Source organism: Myotis davidii, unplaced genomic scaffold, assembly GCF_000327345.1.
Source record: "Myotis davidii unplaced genomic scaffold, ASM32734v1 scaffold595, whole genome shotgun sequence".
NCBI classification, from domain to species: domain Eukaryota; kingdom Metazoa; phylum Chordata; class Mammalia; order Chiroptera; family Vespertilionidae; genus Myotis; species Myotis davidii.
The window spans coordinates 690,478-702,315 of record NW_006286790.1 but is presented as its reverse complement, the minus strand read 5'-3'; the positions used below and the strand labels follow the sequence as shown (position 1 = coordinate 702,315).

General features: G+C 48.8%; 1 protein-coding gene across 1 annotated transcript in view; it reads right to left on the bottom strand.

Annotated features, from left to right (window-relative positions):
* AKAP1 (A-kinase anchoring protein 1) overlaps window positions 1-11,838 on the bottom strand; it is a 30,590-nt gene that overhangs the window by 6,369 nt on the left and 12,383 nt on the right. The window contains exons 2-5 of the mRNA XM_006758678.2: window positions 5,613-7,281; window positions 2,918-3,051; window positions 1,210-1,336; window positions 927-1,054 (exon numbers count right to left, since the gene is read on the bottom strand). Coding sequence (XP_006758741.1) covers window positions 927-1,054; window positions 1,210-1,336; window positions 2,918-3,051; window positions 5,613-7,257 — 2,034 coding nt within the window. The 5' untranslated portion in view covers window positions 7,258-7,281. The remainder of the gene's footprint in view (window positions 1-926; window positions 1,055-1,209; window positions 1,337-2,917; window positions 3,052-5,612; window positions 7,282-11,838) is intronic.

Sequence of the window (11,838 nt, the reverse complement as noted above, 5' to 3'; positions counted from 1 at the left end):
GGCAGATACAGAACCAAAAAGCCCATTGTCCTGAACAAAAGCCAGGCAGGCAATTTTCTTGAGGCAGCATGTTCAGCCCATGTGTGAAATGCAGTCCAGCCGCATGCATCATAACGACGTGCTGGTCAGTGAGACACTATATACAATGTGGTGTCTCGCACAGCCCAGGTGTAGTAGGCTGTACCATCTAGGTTTGTGTGGTTATAACTCTTGTGTTCACTCCAACAACAAAATTGTCTAACACACCTTTCTAGGATGAATCCCTGTCACTAGGTGGCGCATGACTGTGGCCTCAGTAAGATGAGGCCCAAATAGGGGGGAGGTACACTGTAGGACATGAGTGACAAGCTCCAGAGACTCTGCAATTGCCCAGGACACAGGTACCCCTGAGATGTCAGCTCCTTCTCTTGCCCAACTCTCAGGGCAACCTCCGAAGAGCCACATGGCTTCCTGGGCCTGGCGGGGGTTACTGCTTCTCCTTTATACTCTAGGTACTTCCTGGGAAGCGGGATGGGGAAGGGAATCCTTCCTCAGGGCCACCACTAGATTTGCATTAACTAAGGGAAAGCCCATTTGAGCCCACAGCAGGGGCCTCATCCAGACACTGCTCCAGCTTCAAGGAGTTCCACACCAGCCTGGACCCGCCTAATCTCCTAGGTGGACTACAGTCCTTTCTAGGCAAATGCCTTGAACATATAGGGTGCCCAGGTGGCAGAGCCAGGGGAGAGTGGTCCTTCCAATCAGGGACTAAGAGGCACTCCAGCTCCTGAGCCTTCCCCAGAGGACACAGGCTAGAAGCTGAACTGACCAATGAAGGCTAGAAGTGAGAGGGCAGAGGCATCAATGAGCTCTTGGCCATGGTCTTGGGAGTTTCTTGTTGGGGGAAAGAGATGCAAGAAGTCCTGGTCCCCCAGGAGCATGCTCACCCAGGAAGTCATTGGAAGAGAAGGCAGTGCCAGTGAAGGCAGTGGGGGAGCGTAGATATTGGTGAGGTTCAGTTCTTTGAACTTCTTCCCAATCAAGTTCAGCGCCTTGTCTACATGATGCTGAGAACCTAAGAGAAGGAGGGAGGAGGAGTCACAGCAGGTAAGACAAACAGAACAAAACCACACCCCATTCCACAGGACTTCTAGAGTTCAAGTGCGCCTTTAAGATGTTAAATTTTGCCTTAGAAAGAAAGGCATCTAAAGGGATTTGAAACCCACTGACCTTCTATATGGCAGATCTGGACATTCTGGGTGTAAGGCAGGGCGGAGATGTAGATCTTGGCACCAGATGTTTGCTTCAGAAAACTCACATACCGCCCCTGCTTGCCAATTAGCCGTCCGACTAAGTGCTGAGAAAAAGAGTTAGTTAATGGGAAACCAATTCTTCCAAAACCACTCTCAAAGACCTACCTTTTTCACAAGGTCAAACTCAAAGATATTATCATCTGTTAACATGTCAGCACTCCTTTCCTTGGCACTATTCTAAGCACTTGCATTTACTCACAATACCTATGAAATGGATACCTTTTTAATCTCCATTTTACAGATGAGGAAAACAAGCCCAGAGAGGCTAAGTAACTCACCCAATGTCACACAGCTACTAAAGCAGCTGCACTGCAAGTCTGGCTCCAGGACTCAGAAGTTCCCATTTCATCCCCGACAATGTGGTCTGAATCCAGAAAGCTGCAAAGGCAGCATTTTCTTCTCCCAGATCCAGATTAGGAGATGTTTCAGCACAAGGGTGGATTTACAACTCTTCTACCTCCTCAAGTCTACTCAGGACCAAAGATAGAGTCTCGATTTGAAAATAAAGGTCTAAGAAAGAAACTTTGGCCTCCTGCTGCCAATTAACAGCAGGCTGGCGCCTTCAGAGCCCATAGCTCACAGAATGCCCAGCACACCAGACTTCAAGGCAGAAAGAAGCAGCCAAACTTAGCCATGACATAAGAAGCTCTGAATCACTCCCAAACGACCCCACCCCCATGGAGCTCCTAGGGGCCTGGTCCCTCAGCGCCCAGAGCTGCTCGGGTATGCCCTTCGCAGCCAATAAAGGAGAAGGGCATGTTGGTTATCTGGATCACTGGGGAAGCAAACAACTGAGAGAGCCAGTACCGTGAGCCCGAGCTGCCTGCCTGACCCTGAGTTCAAAGCCAGAGAAGTCTTCACACGGCAGGAAGCTAAATGCCCCCGGAGAATGAAGTGGGCCAATTATTTCTGAGCCCCAGAGATAAACATCAAGACCAAGCTAATAAGTTATAAGTCAGAATAGCAAGAAGCTAGAAACTACTTAAGCACCCCGGAATTGGGGAATAGTGAAGTAAATTGACATTCACACAATGAATAATGCAGTTAAAATTACATTTTCAAAGAGAAGCACAGGAAAATTAAATTGTTAAATATTTAAAAGCATTAATTAAAGCAACATAATCTCAGTTGTGTTTAAAAACCACAGACGAGAAGGAAATAAGCCTTCCCAGTCACTCTCGGGGGTAGGATTAGAGCTGATTTTTATTTTCTTTATACATTTCTATACTCCTCAAGTTTTCTAAAATATGGATTTATGCTGTGCTCAATTATAAAATATTTTGCATTGGAGAGCTTGGGCAGGGCACAGTGAGGGACTCCTTGCTGGCCCATGTCCTCTATCTGGTTTTGCTAGCATCTCCAAGCAGATCAGAGGCCCGGGACACACAAAAAAACCCAGAGGCCTGGAGTTAGAAGAGGACAAGAATAGGACACTTCCAAGGCAGCTGGAGAAATTCCATTTTGCAGGAAGTTCTTTGAACCTTGGCAAAGTAGAGCATTCCCTTTCCCCACAGCCTTGGGCTCACGAGGGAGCAGCCACTCCAGGTTGACTGTCCCTCCCCTAAACCCCACCCCCAAGCCCAATGAACCTGGGCCCAGGGGAACTTTTAGCTTGCAGCCCTTACCTTTGGCACCTCAATCTCCCAGATGATGAGGTCAACCTTCTTAGGATTGGAGCCTCCCTGGGCATTCTGGAAACCGTCAGTTTTCCTGAGCCCACAGCAGCCGTCCACTGAATCCATGCTGTTCCCGTCCGAGCCTGCAGGGGAGGAAGCAGCATGCACAGACACCCAGACACCAGCTCAGAGCAATTAATAACGCACAACTCCCAAACTCACATTCCTGGGAGGCCCGAGGCCCCCACCCCCCGCCCCCTCCTCTAGCTTGGCAGGTGACTGTCAACTGGAAGCCTAGAAGGCTCAGAACAACCCCAATGAAAGGAGGGCTGGGGGTGTAGATACACCTAATTTTAGCTTGTCATTTACAGTCCAACTTGCTTAATTGGCAGCCACACCCAGCCACAGCTGCTGGAGCAGACAAGTGGTGAACTGGGAAGAAAGAACTGGCCCAGGAAAGGGGAGTTCTGAGTGTGGGGGAGGGGAGGGGCCAACAGGTTCACATGCTCCCAGGAGCCAGATATTAGATGCAGGTCTCCCCTGAGACCAACTGGTCACAGCCAGTCCACACCCTCTGCCAATGCCAGCCCCTCAGACCAAGAGTCCCCTAGGTCCCAAGGCCCCTGGCCTAGGCTCACAGTCAGTGGCCTTCAGCCAAGTAGAGCTAGAAAAAGTCCCCTGTCGCTGGTACGTCCGAGGATCCCATTCTTATTCTCGATCAGGGCCCTGCCAAAGGTGGACACAGGAATGAGGCCCTCCTTTCCCCTGCTTAGGCCCGACTTGTGCAACTCTGAATGCTCTTCTGAGCTCATGGTGGGTCTCTAATGCCCTGGTCCAAATACTGAGCTAAAGCTCACTCCCAAGAGGACAGGGTGGGCAGCAGGAGCCTAGCATTGACTTGGGCTGCTCCACTCCTGACCAAGAGTGTGCCAAGGGGGCCATCAAAGAAAAACGGAGGGCCAAACCCACTTAAGTGGCTCTCATTTAAATATGGATAACTCGATTGCCAGAAATAGAGGACTCCTGAGATTCTACTAATTAGGTTATCTTGCACTGGTTTCTCCAGACCCTGGGCATAATCCCATGTACTATCTGGATGCAAAGGAGTAAAGCTTAGGAGATTCACTCCCAGCTAAATCACCATCAAAGTGACCTCATCCCTTAACATCACCTGTTGGGGAAGGTGATGAGCCAACAGGTCCACATGGTCCCTGGAGCCAGATATTAGATGCAGGCATCCCCCAAGAACTGGTCACAGTCAGTCCATACCTTTCTAATAATGCCAGCCCCCAGCCTCCATCCGACAGAGCAGGACTGGATGGTACCTTCCACCCCGATGACACTCAGAGGTGGCTCGGACCACGCCAAGATTCTAACAGGCTTCACTCAAAGGCCATCTTCCAGCTTTCTCATGCACAAGGCAGAGCTACCATGAGAATGGAGGTGGGTCAGTAAGACACAGCCTGGTACTTGGCACAACTGAGTGCTCAGTGATTGGCACTACCAGGCTTCTATCTACCGTCCCCAACGTCCCCCACATCACCATGCTCAGTCACAGCCTCCTCTTCCGCGAGGCCTAAACTTGGAAGCCTTCTGCATAGCTACTATCAATCTAGAATTGGCAATGACAAGGTCAGAGGGCTTGTTAATTAACCTGAGGGGCAAGAGGCAAAGGGAAACCCCTTTATTCTTAAGATTTTTCACCCATTTTAAAATGCCTTAAAAAAAATTTTAACATCCTTAAAGTTAGAGTGCATCTTACAGTCTCTGGCCTACTATATTCATGATAGGCAGCATTTTTTTTTCTTCCCAAGGTACACAAAAAACAGTAGTGTCATAATCAATAGCACCTTAGAGGTGGTAAAACGTAATGTGTGGTACACACCAGCAGCTGCTCAAAGTACTGAATTCCCAAGAAAGAGTCCCAACCTGCCTCAAGGTGAAACGATAGGAAAAGGTTCTGGGGCAAGCCAGTCAGAGACCCGGATGGGAATGCCTCTTCCCAAGAGATCAATGAAAATGCCCCAAGGGTAGCTGCAAAAACAGGGTCAGGAGCTGCTGACCTGGAAGTTAGCGATCTGAACTGTCTACGCTGGGGTCAACACTTGAAAAACCCAGTGGGCACTTTGTTACCCAAGTGCCCTTCTTTCCTGGGGGTGGACCTGCAGCTGCACAGAAAGAAAATGGCTGAGGCGCTCTGCCTCCCACAAGTATGCAAAGCTGGGGCCAGTCTCTGGGCACTTACCAGGAAAGAGCTTCTGGAGAAGGAAAGCAGGTGAAGACATGGGAACAAGCACATGGTTAAAAGGAAATAAACCATTAAAAAAAACCTCACACCTACTCTCGGTACTCAAGAGAATTAAAGCTAAGGAGGCCTCTCTCCATTTACAAAAAAAATTAACAGGTTGGGGTTTAAAAGAGAAAAAGAGGCATAATGAGGTTAATCAGTGAACCCAACCCAACTTCGATCTGATTTTGTCAGATGGGCTAGGGAGGGCCACTGGCTGCCAAAACAAGTTACCACTCCCATGGCTTTGGGTTTAAGGCGACCTAAATTTTCAGTTACCCACCAGCGCTCCACTGTGCCCTGACTTTCTGCACGCCGATTGGGACACAGAAGTAGCAGAGAGAGAGAGGCAGCCTTTCCTACTATATAAAGGGAGACCCCTGTTCTCTGAGTGAGGAACGCCCAAGACCCTCCTACCTCCCGAATGATCTGCTTCTGCATCCATGGTCCATCCATCCTCAGTCCCCAAGTCTGACAACTCCTCCTTCAGCACCCCATTGCTGAAGGGCACAGTACTTTGTGGCAGTGGTGAGGTGGTAGCATTGTCCCTAGGGCTTGAGTTGGTCTCTGTACAAGAGTCTTCGAGCCCTGAAGTGCTGACGGAATCTGAGCACTGCCCAGAGGAGGATTCTGAAGGGACACCCTGGCTATTGTCAGACATGCAGGTGACACAGCCAGCATCTTCCACTAGGACGCTTGTGTTGTCCAGCGACTCTCCGAGGGGGGCGGCTGGTGGTGGGCAGGGGGCCAGAGAGATGTGGTGCACAGAGTTCTTTGGCTTCGTGTCCTTGGTGGGGCTGGACAGAGGGCTGGTCAGGCAGCTCACATAGGTCTTTGGTGGTGGTAGCAGGTCCTCTGCTGGCAGGCCTGGCAAGGGGAGCGCATCCGACGGGCCCAAGGCTGACTTCGACGGGTCCAAAGCTGACTCCAATGGGTCCAAGACTGCCTTTGCTGTGCCCGCCTCCACTGTGGCCTGAGTGGGCTCCAAGGCATCTTGCCTGAGGGCAGTTTTCTGGCAGATTTGGGCACATCTCTCCTCCTTCTGCCCTTGGAGCTGACCGGCTGAGGCCTGATACATGCAACCTGCCATCTTGCCCACAGTGGTGGCCAGCACTTCTTCAGTGGCATCCAATATCACTTTGGAGATGATCTGGTAGGCAGCCTGCTCAATCTCCTCATTTTTATCCAAGGACTCCTCTTTGCTCAATTTTCCATCCCAGGCTCGGCCACCTTGGACACAGGGTGCCACTGTTTCATCATCCTTGGCCTGCTCCACATGAGCCAATTCATTAAAGCTAGTCATCAACTTCCCTGCCGTGTCCCCCTCCACCTTAGGTGGGCTGCTCTTCCTTTCCTCTCCCCCTCCTCCCAGGGGAGTCATGCTGGGCGCCTTGATGCTCTGTAATGCAGAGCCACGCTCCAGGGACAACACACCTTCTTCTAGCCCACCTTCTCCCAACGCTGCGTCGCCAGTGCCTTCAGCCCCCGTCTCTCTCGCCTTCTCCCCAGGGCCATGCTTCTCTGTGGGAGCTGCAGGCTGGCCTTGCTGGCCCCACCCTGCCTCGCGCCTGCACACCTCAGTGGCTTCGTGGGGGAACCGAACAGCCTTTGGGGACGGAAGGGCACACTCTAGAGGAACAGGCTTGGCTTCATCACCCATCTGGGCTGGTTCCACCCTTGCACTATCATCTCTGCATGTTCCTGGTCGAACTCTCGTGTCTGTGGGGTTAGACAGGCTGCCCGAGGACTCTGATCTACGACAGGCTGGATGTGACCGCAGCAAGGCTGGGGGTTCCGTGGGAGGTTTGTACACAGTGGCCAGCTCCTCTTCTGCTGGTTGTGTGACACTGGGGGGTGTGGACACTACTGCACGACAGGCATTTTCCACAGGGGCCAGTTCCTCGATGGCAGGGCCGGCCCTCAGCTCCACAGCACTAGCCTCCAGCTGTTTATCATGGCTGCTGACGTGCTCTTTTTTACGAGAGAAAAACCACCACCAGCCAAGGAGTGCTAGCATTCCAGGCAATGCCAATGGGAAAAGCGAACGGAATTGAATGGCCATCCTGGAGGCTTGTAGTAGTTACACCTGGGAACAGAATGAGAAAGAGATGCCATGAGAGCCTGGTAAGAGGTTCCTGATGTGACTGCACAGGAAAGACAATAGACAGGGGACAGCAGAGCTGTTGGCTCTCCCTTTCCCTGCCCCTGAAGGGATCACCATCCCTTCACACCATGACTCTGGGTGAGCCATTGGAGGTGGGTGAGCAAGAAGAGACACCCCCTTCTGCTCCCTCATTCACACACACTCCCCTGAAACAAGCTAAGCCTTCTCCTGAATAAGTCCCTTCCTTCATCACTTCTAAATGCCAAATTCTCCCTATGTTTCCCCAAAGAGCTAGTTATGTTTAGTGTTTTAGTTCACTAAACTTCCAGATATCTTATCTATTTAGATGGCATAGGAGCATTTCCCAACAGCCATGGAATCCACATGTATATATCTCCCTCACATAACCATGAGTCAATGAAACATTAGTTATATAGCAGAGACAGCCAGAACAAAGAATGAATAAGAGCTCAAAAAGGATAGGGAGATGCTCCAGGGAAAGGGACCAGCAAATACACACAGTGGCATAGAGACACAGGTCATGCTTGGAGAATCAAGTCCTGGGACTTTACTGCAGGGTCTTGGCTTTATCCTGTAGAACTAGCAAAGGTGTAAAAGGCAGACATACCAAACTGTGTTTGCAGGTGATCTGGGGAGCAGGAGAAACAGTATATGGAACAAAAGGAACATGGAGACCTAGGTCAGTTAGAGCCAGGAAAGGAGAAATGATCATGGCCTAGAAGAAAGCAGCAGAAGATGGCAGGTATGAGGATTAGTTTAGAGGTATAGTAAGTGCTTTGCAGAGCAGGGTGAGCTCTCATTAGAGGTATGTAACAGACTTATTGAGAACGCTTGTATTCAGTGCCTACCATGCCAACAAATGTTATTCTGTATGGAAAAATTGTAAGTCTTCTTAAAACCTCCAATCCTTCATTCATATGGTGAATTACACCTTAATTTGGATTTGTGCTTAATTGTAAATGCTTTACCAACTCTTACTTGTTGTATCTACTTATCTAAATGTTTTCTGGCAAAAGCAGAACATACAGCTCCCCAAGTGAGCCTGATGATCAGCAGAGGTGGGAAACACTGCTCCAGGACTTGGCGTCTCAGAGTACAGTCTGTGGACCAGAAGCTTCGAGCATAACCAGGGAACCTGCTGGAAATATAGTATCTCAGTCCTTCTCCAGACCTGCTGTACTGCAAGCTGCATAACAAGCCTCCAAGAAGATTTACAAGCACGTTTGTGAAGATGCTAGGAAAAGTGCTTCTCTAAATGATAGGGGTGGGCAGGTCACCTCCAGAAAGTCCCTCATCTTTAATGATAAACCTTCCTGCTAATATTTGAAGATGAAGCAATGAGACTGGAAAATACAAAGCAAACCTAAGCAGCAGCCCAGGCTCAGAAGGCTCTGCATTATACCCTCCAGGTGGAAAGCTTCAATAATGCTGTCTAACAGCTTAAGATTCAAATGAGAAACCTCACTAGATACTTCTCTTGCATCACCTAATCTTCAACCGCTTGGTTTGGAATATATTACCATCTTAAAGATTTAAAGAACTCAAGGTTATACAGTTAAGGGACTGGAACTCAGGTTCTACTCCACATTAAATCCAGGATCCACTAATTAATGGATCTGTGGGGATAAGACATTTTATGGGCCAAGAAAAGGGGAAGTTTGTACTGCTCTTAAAATTTTATGACCATACACTATGACCCCCAAATTCCCACACCTGGAATCTTTTCTTTAAAAAAAAAAATTAAAAATAACTCTGCATAGGCAGAAATCTATATATAAGAATATTCACCGAAGTATCATTTGAAACAAAACTCATAGAAATAACTGCTAAATATATTGTAGAATCTAGGGACAAATCATTGCTAGAGAAGGAAGCTGACTTTATGTACTGACTTGGAAAAACTGCTGTGATCCCAAAAATAAAAGCTGTAGACCACCATGTGCACATGAGGTCTGTGTCCATATAATCATCCCATGAAAAAAACTGGGATCCTATTGAAAATGGATAGTCTTCCTTCTTTTTTTAAAAAAATATATTTTATTGATTTTTTTACAGAGAGGAAGGGAGAGGGATAGAGAGTTAGAAACATCGATCAGCTACCTCCTGCACACTCCCCACTGGGGATGTGCCCGCAACCAAGGCACATGCCCCTAACTGGAATCGAACCTGGGACCCCTGAGTCCGTAGGCTGACGCTCCATCCACTGAGCCAAACCGGTCAGGGCAGTCTTCCTTCTTTTTGGGAAGAGAGTTTTTTCATAATTTCTTTCTTAGAGGTTCTCCAATTTGGCTGCCCATTAGCACCACTTGGGATGCTTTTAAAATCCCAAGATGGCACCCAAATCAATTAAATCAGAATCTCTGAGGGAAAGATGCAGGCACCAACTTTGTTAACTGAGGTGCAGTCAAGTTGGAAAATAACTGTTTTGTAACAACTTGCACACACCCAGAAAAGTGTTAGATTATGGGATATTTGCTTTGTGCCCAACATTGTTCATATAAAAATAAATAACATTTGAGAAGGAAAAGAGGCTATTCGGGAAGAGTGTTCTCAGGAAAAAAATAGTATACAGGAGACATAGCCTGTTGTCAGGAAATTAAGTCCCACCCAACAGGTCACATGCAACAGGAAGTGGGGCTGGGGTCTGAACTCAGGTTTTCTTCTTGTCAGTAAATTTAAATATCTGATTCCTTATTAACTAGACAATCCTATTTCAACAGGGTGTATAGTTATGAGTCCCATAGTATTCTAGCAATTCTCTGATCTCAAGAAAAAGATTAAATGGAAAGGGGGAGACAAGACATAGGATTCTTTTTCTTCCTACCAACCCATAGGTGGCAGTCTCCCATTTTACACAGGAAGGGCCCAAGGCCATAAACTCAAATTGGGGTGTGGTGTGTGTAAGGGGGGTAGTTGTTATACAAGACATAAACTGCCGCTCAAAACACTGGGATACCCCCCCCCACACACACACACATATTGGAACTAAAAGTTGAACCAAGGGGTCCAGCAGTTGATCCCACCCCACCACTGGAGATTGAAGAAACTGGCTGTAAGGCATACATACATTACAGCCTGGCTTTGGTCCTGAATCCCAGGAGATCCATACCACATCCCAGACCAGAGGTGGGCAAACTTTTTGACTCGAGGGCCACAATGGGTTCTTAAACTGGACCGGAGGGCCGGAACAAAAGCATGGATCGAGTGTTTGTGTGAACTAATATAAATTCAAAGTAAACATCATTACATAAAAGGGTATGGTCTTTTTTTTTTTTAGTTTTATTCATTTCAAATGGGCTGGATCCAGCCCGTGGGCCGTAGCTTGCCCACGGCTGTCCCAGACCCTGGCCTGCCATGTCACTGACTTCCCCCAACTTCACATGTTCTGCTCCCAGTCCTAGTTCACGCTCAACACAGAACCAGCGGCCTGGGGCCACTATACATACTTCCTGCCTGCTGCTCTGTAGCTCACAGAGGCACCGCTACCACTCACCCACCTAATTCTCCCTGCCCAGCTTGTTCCCAGAGACTGAGGCTCTAAAGCCCCAGACCTACCATCTACAGCCCCCCTGCAAACAGGCAGCTGTAGCTACTCTGCTAATTACAGCTTAGGAAACTTTCTATACCATTTCCAAGCCAGACACCCCTGTTGTTGTGCCAGGAGGGACTCCTAGAAAGCATTTAATACCGCTACCCTAGTGGCATGTTGCCCAACCCACAGATGCCTGACGAGGTCCTATCTGGGTGCCCAGTGCCCACCATTCACATGCTGGACTAGAGCTGAGAGACCTTCCCTCTGCTGAGGAACCAGAAGCCAGTGGCCACTATTCTTTCAGGCAAAGCCCTCCTCTCCACAACTGCCTCTAGGGACAGAAACTGCCTTGGAGTGGAATTGAAGTGCTCCGGGCACTTGAGATAAGAGGTAAGAGGTCCAAGAGGGGGTGAAATGGTTTATTTTTCCCTTGCCACCAGGGGATGGTGGTTACATATGAGCTTCTCCACCAAACAATGAGCCAAGAGCCCCTGGAATAAGCAGCCCATACCACCCAAAGGTGATGTGAGAGCTTAGCTGGTTTCACTGAAGGCACCTCACAGGGAGCTCCTGGTGACTGAAGCCCCACTTCCTGCCCGTCAAATAAAGTCCCTCACTTCCTTAGCCCTCAGTTCCTAGAGTCCTACACTAGCCAAGCTCACCTCACTCGAACAGACTTCTGTGAATTGGTAAGGTGCCATTTTCCCTGATTTATGTGAACGCAGAGCCCTGGACTTGTGGCACAGGATGTACCAATCTTTCCTGAATTCTCAGAGCAAGCTGCCCCATGTGCACGCACACGTTTCAGCCTAACAAGGTTCTCTGGTACCTTCCTTCCCAAACAGACTTTTGAGTTGCTCTCTCTGCCCTCTCCCTTTTTAAACGCGTACCTCTCAAAAATGTAAGTGGCATTTAATAGTGAGGATCTAAAAGCCTTCACACTCGCAAGTAAACTGAATGAAGGTGGCTGCTTCCCTCCCCCACTC